Below are 16,198 nucleotides of genomic sequence, written 5' to 3' on the forward strand. Positions count from 1 at the left end.
TTTCTCATTCCCTATATGCTGTCGAAAATATTGTCTGGTCTGTTACATGGCAAAATGGAATATTTTTGGTGCAGTCCACAGCAGCAGGGAAAAATTCCATCAACGCTATTACAGCTATAGCACCACGTACGTGTGCTACTCAAGTGCCATGCTAGGTAATGGTAACGCAAATTAAGGGCCCAGTCCTGACCCCATTAAAGTCAATAGCAATACTCCACTGGCTTCCACAGTAGCTGGAACCAGGCCCTCACCTATTTTCTTTTATGTAGATAATTTCAAGTCACTTCACACAATAGGAAGCATAAATCCAGAATTCATTTACACAGTAATAATCCCAGAAAATGATGATGTCTTGGTTTAAAAGCAGGAAGGAATTTAGTGGCGTGCTTCAGGAGGGAGAGCTTTCATCTTGGATGTTCTGTATCAGTAGATCAGTTGAGCACATAAAGGAATGACCGCTTAGGCATATGATGGTGGGGGTCAAAATAGCTATTTTATACACTCTGTACTGGAGCCAATGTATAGATCTTTCACTGCTCTAAACTTGGTTTAAAAGTGGATCATATCACAAGTGAAGGAGTTTTGTCTTAATCTGACTCCTGATTAATGTAAGTAAATGACACAACTACTATAGTGTCTCTCAGTATGCCTTGTTCACGATCACACTGGAGATACTTGTCCACCTACTGTTCCTAGAGTCTCAGGAGTTCCACAGCACTTGACCTACAAACATTAACTGCTTCTGAATTGAAAAATCCAATTGCTCTTAGCAGGGACTTAAACTTCAGTGTGATAGAGGCTCAAGCTAGGCCCTACCAAGCAATGTTGCCACAGAGCAAATGCAGCAATTCAACAATTGGAGAAATGGCCTTGAAAGAAGTGGCTGCTGTAGTCTGGACAAGTTGGCAGTCACTGCCCAGAATGATTAGGTGAGCGTTAGAGCACAACATTTCACTAAGCTAACTGGAATGTTACAGAAGCATTAATCACTACTTGTCCTAAAAGAACAGAACAGAGGCGAAGGCTGCTTTTCAGTTAAAGGAAATACAACTGGATGAAGCCCACATCTCAATGAGTGGAATCTGAATATACGAACTCCCAGCATGTTAATATGTGCACATCAGGCAAACAGGAATCCTATGCTATTCCCAAGCAATAGGAAGCTTTTAATATCACAGGACTCAGAAACTAGTTTTGGACTGGGTCAGTTTAAGAAAACCTGGTAAATGATTAGTAAAATAGTTGTACCTATCACCTGCAGCAACCGCTTTTGTGAAGTAAAACTTCTCAGAAGCCAGACTATCACTTCGAAGAAGGCACCTAGCCTGTATTAACCCGCACTGTAGATGTACTGTATGCTTGTGTTACAGTATAATCTTGCATACGGTACACGGACTAGGGCAGTGAGGAAGAACACACACCAGCAATATTACTACTGCAGGTTTGCTTTTAATTAGGCAGCAGCTGCCAGATTAAAAAAAATGTATACAGGCGCTGAAGTTAATATAAAGGAGAATAAAAGGGAATCTTTTCATCAGAAGTAAAGGGAAACTAATGAGCTGGAGAATGTTACGCAATAGTTTCCAAAGGCGATGACAAAAGAACCCTACTTTTGCATTTGTGATCCTTGCATGTAACACTGATAGAACACACCTAAGCTCCAAAGTCTAAACTACTTCAACCATGGCACCAGCAGATAGGATATGTGTTTGTGCTGGTGCAAGGTAACAGTCCATCCTTGTCTCAACCTTTGGTTTCTTTCTTTCTGCTGTAGGAAGTGATGTAACTGCCAACAGTAACTATTGTGGGGGATAGAGGGTTAGCTAAGTTCCCCCCCATTGTGTATAATACTAGCTGGAAAAAACGTCTCTGGGAGTTTTTAAATTTGACACTGTATGCTCTTGCCAATTTTTAATTTTTCAGATATTTTCTTTCAGTCATCTGGATAATTTGTTTAAGATTTGTTCTTCAGCAATACCTGAGGAGCTGCCAGCTAGAATCACAGAGCTCTCAACATCAAGCCAGACCCTTTTCTACACAGCCAGTCCCAAATGCTGGTTGTGGAGACTCTGTACAGGCTATGCGACTGAGATTTGCTCAACTTGCTCACCTTGAGGCAGCAGTTTCACAGGCTGTAATAAGGGGATGCTATTTTGGGGCCCTGAGAAAAAATCCTTGCACCACTCCCAACTGCTGAAAGCTGTTGATATCCCCTCAGCTTTATCACAGTTTGAAGCAAAGGGCTTCATCATTTCCTCAGGATTAACAGAAAGGTATCTCCTTAAAGTGCAGTACTGCTGTCACAACTGATTGTAAAAATGATGTCTTACTTAACAAAGCCACATGGTTTCTCAGCTAGGAGAGGGGGAGCTGGACTCTGTGGGTATCTGTACAGAGCAGGCATACATACAAGTCACAATTTAAGAAGAGCTGTTAAATAGCAATAATTTTCCCTATTTTGATACTCAAACTAAATGCATTGTCATCTGTAGAAATTAATGCAAAAATCAGACTTTTGTTCTTTCTATCAGGAGAAGTAATGGTTCTCCTTGGCTCTTATTTTCTCCAGGGCTGGCATTTAGGAATTGTTTTCTCCTCAGACTCTCCTTGCTCCCATCCTCTCTTCCTTCAGGATGTAGTATGGAACTATCTTTTTCTTCCATGTTTGTAAAGTTCCTAGCACAATGTGGTCCTGATCCATGACTGGGGTTCCTAAGTGCTATGATATAAATAATGATAAGGAATGGAAGATCTTCTAACACTTCCACCCAAACAGAGGCCCAGCACATGAACTCTTTCAAGAGCCAGGAGAGAGAACTTGCTCTGCCCCAGGCTAAGCCAAACCCTAACTAGTATACTGAGTAGCAAGTCTGTCAGTTCTGGACAATATAGGACATAGGTTTCTCTTCTACCTCTTTCAGATGGTGTGACATTTGTCCCCAGAAAGCATGCTGGCTCTGTTGAAGACAGAACCTGGTGCTAAGCTATACCAGCAAAGATTGTTCCATATTGAGAGCTGGCATCATTCACCAGAAATGAATTTTTTTGCTATATTTCTCTTTTCAAAAAATTATGTGACAAATAACACCCTCCACTTTCATTGCAGTTAAGCAAAATGCTTCTGCAGGGAATGTGCATCTGAAGAGCTGGAAATGAACAGTGACCAGATGGATCAATGCTGGATGAAATCTGAGCAGCACATTCATGGATCAGCGGCTCTGTGGCCTAGTTCTATCCCATCCCCTGAGGAGGTAAAGTTGCCAAACTCTTGGGATACCTTGCACAGACCAGATTTTTTTTTTTAAAGTCTTTTTTAAAATACAATAAAAATAGCAGATACTAAATTTAAAGTAAGCTATTTTTTACAGTTTGGTTTTAAAAAAAATACACAACTTGTGTAACTGACAGATTCTGCTTCTGTTATTCAATAACTGTAACATTACCCTACTCCATCATACCTTTTATGTTCAAAAAGTCACATTAACCCAAAGAGGATACAGACAAGAGTCTTAGTCAAAATAAATTTGATTTTTTTTTTTTGAAAGAAGACGGTGAAGAAAACAGAAGAGAGACATTAACCAACTGCAACAGTTAGTGTTAACAAATTGGAGATTGGTAGTTAGTGTCAAATGCCACCTAATGTGAAACTTTCCCCACTGGGGAAAAAAAAGCAGGAGGCAAGTCCAATTTGCTCCATTATAGTCACAGGCTGGAGCAGAGCATACAACAGTACCGCTAACATCAGTCACTTTACATATATTCAAGTTTTACACATCTGCAAAACAGAAATAGTAGCAGCCATTTGGATGTTCTTTCTTAATGGTTCTCAGGGGTGGTCTAGGAAATTCCGAAGGGCCTGGTTCTTGAGACATAGAGCTGGAACTGCAGCTACTGCTTCTGCTGCTACTTCCAGCCACCTGTGCTCTGCCTCTGTCCTCAGCTGGGGAGATCTGGGGAGACCCAGGACTCAGGTACCCTGCTGTGGTCTGAGTAGAGGTGGTGGCATAGGTGGTTGGGCCAGTGTTGTTTTTCACATAAACATTTTTGATAGCCACCAATGTGTGTGCCATAATACTGAGGCTGTTGCTGAGATCTTGCATGCCTTGCTGCAGCAGCCGAAGGTTGTGGTTGACACTGTCAAAGCCAGACTGGATCACCTGCATCTGGTTCTGCTGGATCTGCATTAGGTCCTCTTCCGTAATTTCATTTTGGTCTGTCTGAGACCGGCCTTTTGTTTTGGCTTTTACTTTCCCAGACAAACCACTCCCAGCTGTTCCCAGAAAGGGCAGTTGCTCCTGGCTAGGTGGAACCACAGCCATGTCCTCAGAACTTTCTTCTGGCTCCACTACCTTCACTACTATTTCCTCTTTTAAGTTCATCTTCTCAAGACAGGGTTGGTGGGATGGACCAGGATCATCTGTAAACCCTAAAAGGGCAGGGAGGAGGGAAAAAAAACAAAAAAACCAGAAACAGGAGTCAACAGACTTTATTATCTCTATGGTCAATCAAACCTCTGCCTGCCCAGTGAGCACGATTGGCATTTACGTGGTAGTTAATATTTCTGCTGTCAAGACCCTATAATGATGACTTGTACTGTATTATCCCCTACACTTGTAGCATAGGTATCTCCTTTAGTAGGGAAAAAAACTGAAACATGCTCACTGTAAATGACATAACTCTGAGCGATGCAAATCTCAGATTAAAATCACTCACTCCCCAATAGACCAGCCAAAAGCATTTGCTACAGAAGAGATTAAGTTCATTCCAAGCTCTTACTTTCCTTTCTCCCAGTTCAGCACAAGAAACCCAGTATTTGCAAGGCAGAAATAAGTGACATCCTATCTGAATTGCTCCTCCTTGCCTGAAGTAAGATTCATTGCACTAAAGCTCATACCTTGCAGACCCATGCACAACAGGGTGTAATTTACCCATTGGCTGCAGTTTACAAAGGCTGGAATTTGCATGGTGGAATGCTTTCTTGTGAGTGGAAGGAATGATCCAAATTTGCACATGTGCAGGTGGGTCTAATGCCCCACATCCACGATATGTCTGTTCACTTTTCACGACCTATCATGCAAAACCTGCCAACAGTTGAGCATCTATGTGATTTAGGTGAGGAGGAAACCACCATAAGCAGAAATTAATTTGGAAAAATGGGTTTGTTGTACAGTAGAGCATCCCTAACTTGCACACAACTGGGACCTCTGGTGAATCAGCAAGTGAAGACTTTTATTGTTGAAGACAAGGATCTGCTTCTCAAATCATGCTGTGTTCTTTTCTTCTCAACTATAATTACTTGTGACTTGATACTTTATACAGTTTACCCATAAGGCCAGATAGTGTTCTATGAGGGTTTCTTTGCTCTTTGAAGCACAGAATGAGAAGACCCTGATCCTTACATTGCTTACCTTGACTATTAAGAGTACTCCCACTGAAATCAGTGGGACACCTCACAGGAATAAAGTTAAGCAGGTAAATAAGTATATGCAACATCAGAGATTAACAATGCACTTTGCAGCTAGATATGATGAACATGAGAGACACAGATTTAACACGAATAAAAATCCCCCATAATGTAAATTAATTTTTCACATAAACAAGATATACATCATGGCCCATAAAACACTGGAAGAGGAGTGCCTCACTGGCACAGAGACTAGCATAAGCAAGCACAAGAAGCTTCAAGCCCAAGGCTGCCTGGGGTAAGTCCCTCTTACATCTGTGTCATTTGTACATTACACTACTGTCTCATGTGAGTAAACAGGAGTTGTGTGTGTGTGTGTGTGGGGGGGTGCTCAGTGCTGCTCTGAATCTGTCTCTCAGAATGCACCTCAAGGACAGGCTGCAAACCAACATCTACCAGTGCTTAAAGCGGGGGAAGGAGTCACACGGGGTCACCGACAGGGCAAAAAAAAATCATCATGAAGAATGAACCGGGTCACTGCGGCGGGGCCTGGAAGGAAGCTGCATTTTACCAAAACTGCTGCTCCCCGCTGATGAGAGGAGCCCCCTTTCAGCGCCGACCGGGGGGAAAGAAGCACAAGGCCGCCCCCCGCCTGCCGGTACGGAGCCCTCCGGGCGCTGCTCAGAGGCTGAGCTGGCCCCTCTGCGGGAGGGATGCCCCGCTCTTCTGCTCCAGTGACCTGGCGGGGCTAATTCCCCGGCTCCATGGCAACGCCGGCTCCCGCCGCGCCGGAGGCCCAGACCAGCGGGGAGGGGAAGCAGAAGCCGAGACCGGGCGCGGGGCGCATAGGGGCCCGCTCCCCCCGCACCAGCCCCGGAGCTCACCGAGGTCCACCACGGAGGCTCCGGGCAGATCCAGCGTGTCGATTCCGCCCACGATGGGCACGGCCTCGGCGGGGCCGAGCGCGGAGCCGTAGGCTCGCTGGTGGTCGGGCTGCGGGGCGGGCTGGGGCATCTCCTCCGCGCACAGCAGCAGGCCGAGCCCGCCGGAGTGGCCGGCGGGGCCGCAGCCCTGCGAGAGGCGGCAGAGCTTGCTGCGGTCGCGCCGCTTCAGATCCCTCCAGCGCTTCTTGAGATCCTCCACGTCGCGGGGGCAGGCGGCCACCGGGTTCACCTTGTGCCGGATCAGCTCCCAGACGCGCCGCTTCTGGCCCGGGGAGGCGCGGCCCGGCCCCGCTGCGAACAGCATCTGCTCGTGCTTCAGCACCTGCTCGATCAGCACCTCGGTCTCCGCCTCGTTGAAATTGGCTTTGCGCCGCTTGGGCGAGTCCTCGGCCATCATCCTCCCCGGCGGGCGGGGCCCGCGGGCCGCCCCGATCGCCGCGCGGCCGCCGCTAGGCCACAGCCCGGGCCCTGCTCGGCAGACCAACGCCGCGCACGAAAGCGAGGGACGCGCAAGCCCCCGGCGCAGGCGCCCCGCGCCCCGCTTGTTGACATGGGGAGAGGGCGGGAGCCGGTGTCCGGGCGGCCCCGCCCCGCGCAGGGGAGCCGGCGCGCGCCGCTCCCCAATGGGAATCCCCGCGGAGACTCGCGTCCTCCCGACCTGCTCCCGCCCACCACGGGCACTGAGCGTTCTAGCCCCGCCCCTTTCCGCCGTCACAACCACACCCCACGGCGCAAATCTGATCCCAGTCCTCCCCTAGCCGAGGCTCGGTAGGCGAGTAGCGGCGCTGTCCTCGCCCACGTGGTACAGCATTCTAGCCCCGCCCACAGCTGGTGTGCCCCGCGCTTGGGGGCAGGCGGGGTCTGCCTCCGCCCCCTGCCGCAGCCGCTCTTGTCCGCGCGCCGCGACGCGCGTTGTGCGCCTGCTCGGCGGGCGGCCGGGGATGGCGGCTGTTTTGGAGCTGCTGCTGCGGGAGGAGGTGGCGCCCGGCGCCGTGGTGCGGTGGCTCGACCACGGCCCCCGCCACCGCCCAGCCGAGGTAACGCGCCAGCCCAGCAGCGTTGTGTGGCGCTGCTCCGCCCTCAGCCCGGCAGCGAGGCGCCGGGGCCTGCTGCAGCCCGGACTCCCCGCCCCGGGCGGGCCAGCGTCTTGGGCTGCAGCCGGGCCGCCCCGCGGCGGCCTCTGGGCCACACGCCCAGCCCGCCGGGGCGCCGCTCGCCTGGGCACGGAGGGCTGCTCCTGGGGGCTGCAGGGCTCCCTCCCTCCGCACGCGGGCCCGAGCGCGCCGCCCTAAGCCCCGGCCTGCGCCCAGGCGTGCCGGGCGCGGCGTCACTGGAGGGCAGGAAACCTCGTGTCGTGCTCGGCACGGATCTGAGGGGAGCCCGGACAGCCGGCGGGCCACGGCCGAGGCTCTCCGCGGCGCAGGGCAGCCCACGAAGTTGGCGCCCTGGTGCTGGGCCCTGGAGGTGGTCAGTGCTTACAGCGAGCTGGAGGAAAACAATGGGGGAGGAGCAGCAGCGGCGCTGGTAAAGAAGTGCTTGGGGCGTGTCCCTCCTCAGCGGCCCAGCCCCACGAATGCCGACATAAATAAAGTGCCAGGTGTGTGTGATCCTTAGCGGCCTCCCCGCCCTCCCCGCTTTTAGCCCTGCCCGTAGTTTCCATGAGCCGTGCTCCTGTGTTAAGAGAAGAGTAGCTAAAGTTACGGTTTACGTTAATTAGGTACAGCTTTTTTTTTTTCTGGCAGTTTGCAAGCCCTTGGTGTGACCCACAACACTGCTTGGTGGTTGTTTTGGTCTGTAGCCGCTGAGGAAGGCTTGGCCGGGTGAAAGCTGAGCAGGGTGTCCAGATAAACTCAGCCTGAGCTACATATCCAAGTGTATTTACAGAACACTCGCCGAATTCTCTTGTAGTCCTGAAATGTGGCTATCGCTGTAGTTTGTGAGCTCCATCTGCTGGTTTTGCAGCAAGCTGTTATCAAACGCTATTTTAAAGACACAGTCTATTAACACCCTCATCAGCCTGATAAGTTAAGTGAGGTTTAGCTTGATTATTACTTGAATAGGAGACTTCCAAAGAAATCCAGGATGCTGCAGGAAATGAGTGGCAGTTTCATAGCACTGATCCCTCTGGGTTAGTCCTGAGTAATTGCTCCAGTGGAGTACTTGTGGGTACTGTGCTGTTGTCAGTGCTGTCTCATGCATGAGATTTAAAATGCTTCATTAAAATCTCTTGGCATTTTTCATAAGTTAGAGGTGGTAAACACTATTTTTACCAAAGGCCACCTCAGGTAATTACACTATTTCTCTTAGCTTCCTGTCTAAAACTGTATAGCATTTAGTTGTATAGCATTGCTGCTGAGCAGGTGTCACTTTCTAATGCATCAGTTACTGTGAATCAAGGAGTAGCTGAATTTACGTTTGTGATGTGTTTGGAGTCTTTTTGGGAAGAAAAGTGCTGTATAAATCAGGGTGGATTTGATTTAAATCACTAGTCAGGAAGACACTATTTAATCATGGATTTCTACATAAAAGTGCATTCTTGGTTGTTAAAACCTTAATACATATTCTTCACAACTCAGATGTAGGTTTCATTTTTAGAAGGTACACACTATACATTTTTAAAGTGATTTATTTTGAAAACTTCCCAGATTAGTTTTACAGCTATATCGTAAAATGATTGTTTGGTTATTTCATTTATCAAAGATAATTGAAGCTGATATTTATGAAGTCCTTGGGAGGTGAACTATCTCCAATTCAACAGGTTAATCATTAATATTTGGAGGATTTTTCTGCCATGCTGTATTAAGAGGAGAACATCACCAAACAGACATTTAAATTGTTTTATTTAACTAAAACATCACATTATGTATTCTGGATTTTTTTTCTTCAACAGCAAACATAATATTTTAACAAAACAAGCATTTGAATTTTTGAATTTAAACATTAAAGTTTTTTAAAATCAGGTTTGTTTTGTTAAAATTGTTTTTAACTAAAATAGTTAAATTAAATTTAAAAAACAAAAATTCAGTAGACTGTCAGCCAGGTCAACATGAGAAACTTAAAATGTTGGCTTCTGCAGATAACTCAGTCATCTTCATTTTCCTGTTTATTGATAATCTGGAAAAGAAAAACAAGCTTTCTTGCTTTTTCAGGTGCCAAATGATTTCTCAATTTGTAATGAATTAGTCCAAAGGAAGAAAATATTCTTTTAACAGCAGTAGCTGCTTCTGCTGGTGTAGAAAGTGAGATTATCGCTTCAACAGTCTCTGATTCAAAGTGCTTAAGTGACCTCCACCAGTTCACTGGTGTGACTTTCTTTAAAACATCAGCAAACATATATTTCTTGAATGGTTCTAATTCCCAAACTGGGTCTCTTTTACGGCCTGCTGCCATTATTTAAAAACATTTTTGCTGTTAACAAGCATGTTCTCTCTGGAGACACACATCCACAGTTTGAGAACTGCAGAACTAAGCATCTCTGATGTTTATCTTCTAGACTGAGCACTGAGTCCCATTGGGTAGATAGAAAGATTAACCTAAATAATCTATACAGAAGCCCCTGACACCCCATAAAATTGGGTCCCTATTCCATGAACTATTGGAACTCATTTACAAAACTTTTTTTAAACATTACATGAATTTATAATCCCTATTCCATGTTATATCTTTGAACTATAATGTGTTTTAATTAAAACTATCTTTAGAGAGGTTTTTTCCTCAAAAAGCATTGTATCAAAAAAATCCAATTTAAATCTGATGTTTTTGATTTAAAAAAAAAATCATTGATTTTTATTCACCCTGGTATAAATGTAGTTTAATTATGTGATTGTAAATAAAAGGAGACACTATGGGAGAATAATCTATATCCTGTGGAAAAGAGGTCAAATCAAAAGACACTCACTGCAGTTTTGAAGAGAAGAAGAAAAAAAAAAGCAAAGGGAAAGAGATAAAATTGAGATCAATTGTGAAGTCATTGTCGGTGCAGGTTTGCCAGCTAGAAGAATATTGCTTAAAAGGGAGATTTGAGGTGTAGATGCACTGAACTGGGAATCAGGAGACCTGGATTCTATCCCTGGCTCTCCCACTGCCTTGCTGTATGATCTTGGGCAAATCATTTAATCTCTTGTCTTTTTCTTCATACTTGTCTATTTGGGGCAGGAATGTCTTCTTGTATGTGTAGAGGGCCTAGTAGTGAGTCTTGGTTGGGGCCTCTTAATTCTGTTGGAATACAAATAATAAATAAACGTTGGTTGTGAGCGATTGTTTTTGGGATTGTATTTGAAAACAGGCTTTGCACGTTATAGCATTTTCTGCTTAAGGACTTCATTGTGCTTTACAAATATTATCTAACCCTCACAGCTGTCTCACTCATTAGGACACTACCCCTTTGGGGTAGACAAGTAATATTCACATTTTCATACATTTTTAAGGCCAGAAGAGAGGATTCAATCATTTCGTCTGACCTCCTGTATATAACACAGACCTTAGAATTTCACCCAGTTACTCTTGCATTGTGAGTTCAATTTACAGGTGGGAAACCTGTTCATTTGACAGGGTAACTGTCTTGGTGAAATGTGAAGTCCTAGAATACATCAGGTGTGGTATTTCCAGTAGAGAGAGGGAAGTGTTAATATCCTTATATAAGGCACTGGTGACACCTCATCTGGAATATTGGGTGCAGTTCTAGTCTCCCATGTTTAAGAAAGATGAATTCAAACTAGAACAGGTGCAGAGAAGGGCTACTAGGATGATCAGAGGAAGGGAAAACCTACCTTATGAGAAGAGACTTGAGGAGCTTGGCTTGTTTAGCCTAACCAAACGAAGGCTGAGAGGAGATATGATTGGTCTCTATACATACATCAGGGATAAATACCAGGGAGGGTGAGGAGTTAAGTGCCAGTGTTGACCCAAGAACAAATGAGTATAAATTGGTCATCAACAAGTTTAGGCTTGAAATTAGATGAAGCACCGGCACGGACTTTGTGATTTCCCCGGGGAGAGCTCGACCTCCCCGCTCTGCCCCAGATCCCACCGAGCACCCACTTTTTTTTTTTTTTTTTTTTTTTTTTTGATGGATGCTCCAGCCCCAGAGCTGGCACCTATGAGATGAAGTGAAGGAGGAGTGAAGTTTTTTGAAGCAGCCTTCCGGTGGAGAGGGTAGTAAACCTAACTGGTTTCAAGGCTGAGCGTAAGTTTATGGTGGAGGGGATGGTATGAGACTGCTTACAATGGCTCATGGCCCATCTGTGACTGCTAGTAACAAATATCCCCATTGTCCAGAGATGGGACTAACTAGATGGGGAGGACTCACAGTTGCTACAGAGAATTCTTTCCCAGGTGTCTTGCTGATATGCTCATGGTTCAACTGATTGCCATATTTGGATTTGGGAAGGAATTTTCCCCTTGCTCAGATTGACAGAGACCCTGTTGGGTTTTTGCCTTCCTCTGCAGCATGAGGCACAGGTCACTTGCTGGTTTGAACTAGAGTAAATGCTGGATTCTGTGTAACTTGAAGTCTTTAAATGATTACTTGAGGATATCAGTAACTAAGTCAGAGGTTATGGATCTATTACAGGAGTGGGTGGTGAGGTTCTGTGTCCTACGGTGTATGGGAGGTCAGACTAGATGATCACGATGGATGCTTCTGGCCTTAATATCTGAGTCTAAGGGCATTTAGCAAGTCTGCGTCAGAGCTGATAAAAATCTAGGTCTGTTGACTCAGTTTTGTGGTCTAACTAGTAGAGACACTTTTGGAAAACAATGAACAGTGGAAAAGCACAGAGAGACTTTACAGATTTTTCTTATTTGAGCTGGAAACTGAAATTCATTTGCATTCTCAGGAATGGCACATATATGAAGCAAAGGAAGATAGTAGTTCCACTGCCGCCTTTCTTAAGGAAAAGCTCCATAAAAATAAAGTACTTGCTGTCTTCTGAATTTCCTGCTTTCCATTTCACCAGGGTCTCACTTAGGGAAACAAAGCGTTTCCTCTTTGGATAAGGCCTAAGAGAGGAGAGCACAAGTATGACAATGTGGTTGCCAGGTCTCAGTACAAAAAAGAATTAGTATCCAAGAGTTCTTCTGGCAGTCTGTCAAACTTTGCCTAGTTCTGTTGTGAGGAAAATAGAAATGTGATGCACTGAAAGAGCTGTGCGACTTTTTTTACACTGCATACAAGGTTTTACAGTATTATAATAATTTTAAAAAGCTGATGGTAGAATTCTCAGATAATTTACAGATCCTTTTAAGGATTATGTTCCCATGAAGATTTAAAATATATTAATGTTGCATTTTTATTTAGCTTTCTTGAATATTAGTTTTGTGCATCATAAAAGTTGCCGCATACTATATTTGGAGCTCTGTGATCTCACAAGTGAATAATATGACTTCATTAAAATGTAGTAAGAGCTTTTCTGTTCTGTTGTGTCTTGCACATGAGGATCTCAAAGCATTATATAAATAATCATTTATTTTTGGAGCACCTCCTGAGGAAGTAGATGGTATTAGTAGGTAACTGGAGCACAGAGAAGCTACAGGTTTAATAAATTGTCCACTAATTTTGTTTGCCTCAATTTTTGGTGCCCTACTTGAAACATTTTAAAGGGGCCTGCTTTTGAGGTGCTGATCACCCACAGCTCTCAATGACTCTAGCACCCACCACTGCACCTAAGCATTTCTGTAAGACAGGCCCCAATGGTTTCCAGCTGAGAAGGCAAAATTAGTGGCTGCTTTTGAAAAGTTGGGCCTGAGGAATAATTGTCAGACTAGGGAATTCTGTAGAACCAAGAACTCCTGAATCTGTTCCTTGCTGTAACTACTAGAGACACTCCCTCAACTTAAAAGTGTTAGAATCCATGATGATGGTGAATTTGTGCCCAGTATTTGAGAGAGAGAGAAACAGATTGGAGTAAGTCTACGGGTATCTTTATTAATGTTTTGTTCTCTTTCCTTGCAGGAGAACCATGTCCATGACAAGCTGGTACCTCATAAGTTGCTTCAGAAAGACTTTGTGCCTTTCCTGTTGAATTTTTTAAGGGAACAGACTAGTCAGATCTTGACCAATGGGCCCTCTACCCCTGCTAAAACCCCAAATTCTAAGACCCTCAGGAGCTCAGCTAGCCATGGGAACCAAAAGACAGGGTCAGAAAGGAGGATAGGCAACTCAGCAGGGTCATGCAGCAGCCGAATGCAGCTCTTTCCCCAGAGGACCCCTGCTAGCTCCTGCACCCCAGGTGCTAGTTTTCCCTCTTCTGCTGCATCAAGTGGCTCTTCTGCCTTTACTGGGTCAAGCTTGTCTGGCCCCGGCAGTGATTTCACCAGCACCAGCCCAAGCTTTGGTTGCAGCCCTGTGTTCAACCACAGTGAGAAACGTTCATCTCAGAAGGCCAATTTGGGCAGTTTCCTTATGCCCGCACCAGATGTCCAGCCAGTGAGGCGAGGCAGAAGAAAAGGCAACAGTTCTGCCAATGCCACTGGCCGGCAAGTGGCTCGGGACCTAGGGCGAAGCCTCACTGAAGAGGAGGATGGGAAGGGAGACAGCACATCGTTGAGTGGCGGGAGGAGGAAACGGAGTGAGGTGGGTCCTACCTCAGCCAATTCCCCACCTGATCAGCTGAACCTCAACAACTTGGAGGAGTTCCCACCCATGAGTGCTGCTTCTGGCTTGACAAAGTAAGAGCAAGTCTTCCTTGTTGCACTCTTATTTTTCTGATCGTGCTGGCAGCATTGAGTACTGCAGGTTATTTCTTGGGAGCAGCTGACACTGTTATCTCACAGGTAATAATATATAGATGGTCTTATAACTGTCTCAGTTATGAATGTTTTGTAATAGATTGCAGGTTAGGGGGCTGTTGCTATGCTGTGCAGTCTGTGTTTTTCAACTCACCATGCTTCCTTCTCCCCAGTATCCTCCTGAGGCTCCTCTAGGGGCTCATTTTCATTGGGAAATCTTACCATTAAACAGAGTTGTGAAGAGTTGACAGTGGTGATGTGATGCTGAGCACACCTTTGTCCTTGTTTGCCATGATCAGTGAGTCACAGTCAGTCAGCATTATCTTGACTCTACAGTTGTATTTAAACATGATAGGATTTTATACTGAGGGTAAGCCCTAAATGTCTCTTTGCTGCGGCTGTCTGGAACAGCTGCCAGGATGGCAAACAGGCATTCTGCGACCTCTGGTGGCAACAGCATTGGCAGGTGAGGCATCATATGTCCTCTGGCTCTGTGGTGCCAGTTAGAGGGAAGTGGGTCTCCTGTGGTTATGAGCTGGGTTGGCATGTGGGTTCTGTTTAGTTCTTGAAGTGCATGAGTTTCCCCTAGTTGCTAATGATTTTTCCTAGCTGGGCTGGCGAAGGGTGCAGCTCTTCCTTGTGGTACATGCTGTTGGTCTCTCTCTCTCTTTTTTAAATGAAAGCTAAGATTCACTGCTAGGTCTCAATAAAGGAGAAATCAGGCCCCTTTAAGGTCTCATGTTTGCCACCTAAAATCACTTCTGAAAATTTAGGTCATGGCAATCTGCAGGAATCTGAAGGATGTGTGATTCTGAAAGTCCTCTTCAGATCAAGGCAGGGGCTTCTGCGGTTAGACTTAGCTGAATGTAATGTAGGTCTGGTCCACTAATCTTACCCACCTTAACTCTCCTTCCCTTTAGTAGACCTCAGAGTTCATAGGTTCAGAATTACTAATAGATGCTACAGTAGCTGATGCACAGCTCTCCATAACACAATGTAGGCTACCAGAGTTCTCTTCCTGTGAATCAGTGGTCTTTCTCCCTGCTCTCTGTCCAGGACGTATAGTTACAGTTGAATCTGTACTTAGCAATTCCTGTTAGGCCTGGTCTACACTGAGGTAATATTCATTTTCTCTTTCTCTCCTCCCCTCCACCCCCATTAACCACCTTTCAGGGAGAGTCAAGCTTCTGCTGCTTGGTCTGTGCAGTGGCACCAACCAGTTCTGAAGTGATTTTAGAGCTGGTTAGGACTCTTGGTTCTCCTGAGAAATAGGGTCCCACATGGAGGGTGGGGATTTAAAGATGGGAAATCCTTATGATGCTCTGTGAGATGGCTTTGACTTGCAGGATATAATGCATTTCCATCACAAGCAGTAAGTTTGAAATTGCAGAGTATGTGACTGATGTGAAAAGTGTGAGGAGACAAGTCAAATATAAGACTGGAAGTAACAGTATAAGTAGTCTTGTGAGGTTCCTAGCAGCTAACATGTAGCAGGCAGCAGATTCATTGGGAAAAGAGATGTCAGTTGTAGACCGCTGATTTTATCATAATTCCTACATTTCGTTTAAAATGACATATTACTGTTCTATGGAGCCTTTTCCCCAAGAATCTTACGGCACTTTACAAATCTTATGCCTCATGTCACCCTTGTGAGGTGGGTAAGCAATATTATATGGTTAGATAAACTGAGGCGCAGAGAGATTAGGATTTGTCCAGGTTACAAAGCAGGTTGGTGGCAGAGGCAAGAATAGAAATCTGGGAGTCCTGACTTGTAGTGGCCAAAGAGGGTCACTGGGTCATGCTTTCATGAACATTTTGGGACTATATGATGAACTGATGAGCAGCCAGAACTTGGTATATCCTAGGTTAGCAGTCTGACAATGTAGGACAAGTGGGGTAGATAAGTTGAGTAGTATCCATTTTTTTCATCCATTTTCCCCCATAGTGATCATAGTTAATTTTAAGTCACAGCAGTGGAGTAGCAGGAAATACATTGTACTTCATCAGGATCGTTGAAGTCTATATTTGTAGGATGTACCCACTCTTTGTCTAGTGGCCCGGGGCACAATCAGCTACCCTGCCAGATGCGATTACAGTTGCACTGTATCTTGATTCTCTCTTT

General features: G+C 45.5%; 2 protein-coding genes across 5 annotated transcripts in view; one reads left to right on the forward strand and one right to left on the reverse strand.

Moving 5' to 3' along the window:
• Window positions 1-3,509: 3,509 nt before the first annotated feature.
• On the reverse strand, window positions 3,510-7,056 carry LOC102945618. The gene is made up of 2 exons (XM_037900395.2): window positions 6,289-7,056; window positions 3,510-4,426 (listed from the first exon to the last, which is right to left on the reverse strand). The coding sequence occupies exons 1-2, from the start codon at window positions 6,743-6,745 to the stop codon at window positions 3,768-3,770; spliced, it is 1,116 nt and encodes a 371-aa protein (XP_037756323.1). The 5' UTR covers window positions 6,746-7,056; the 3' UTR covers window positions 3,510-3,767.
• Window positions 7,057-7,093: 37 nt separating this feature from the next.
• Window positions 7,094-16,198, forward strand: part of CDAN1 (codanin 1) — a 43,466-nt gene continuing 34,361 nt past the window's right edge. Inside the window, exons 1-2 of one of the 4 annotated variants that reach the window (XM_037900391.2) lie at window positions 7,094-7,385; window positions 13,301-14,016. In XM_037900391.2, the coding sequence (XP_037756319.1) occupies window positions 7,290-7,385; window positions 13,301-14,016 (812 nt within the window). In that variant the 5' untranslated portion in view covers window positions 7,094-7,289. Of the gene's footprint in view, window positions 7,386-7,808; window positions 7,946-13,300; window positions 14,017-16,198 lie in introns of those variants that run through there. The other 3 variants (XM_043547837.1, XM_037900392.2, XM_037900393.2) reach the window with 3 other exon arrangements.

This window comes from Chelonia mydas, chromosome 6, assembly GCF_015237465.2.
Source record: "Chelonia mydas isolate rCheMyd1 chromosome 6, rCheMyd1.pri.v2, whole genome shotgun sequence".
Classification (NCBI taxonomy): Eukaryota; Metazoa; Chordata; order Testudines; family Cheloniidae; genus Chelonia; species Chelonia mydas.

What these genes read in the sequence shown, in the direction of transcription:
- LOC102945618 (XM_037900395.2), bottom strand. Translation starts at nt 6,745, where the DNA reads ATGATGGCCGAGGACTCGCCCAAGCGGCGCAAAGCCAATTTCAACGAG. An exon ending in AGCCTCCGTGGTGGACCTCG is followed by an intron (nt 4,427 to 6,288) that starts GTGAGCTCCGGG and finishes CTGCCCTTTTAG; the next exon opens with GGTTTACAGATGATCCTGGT.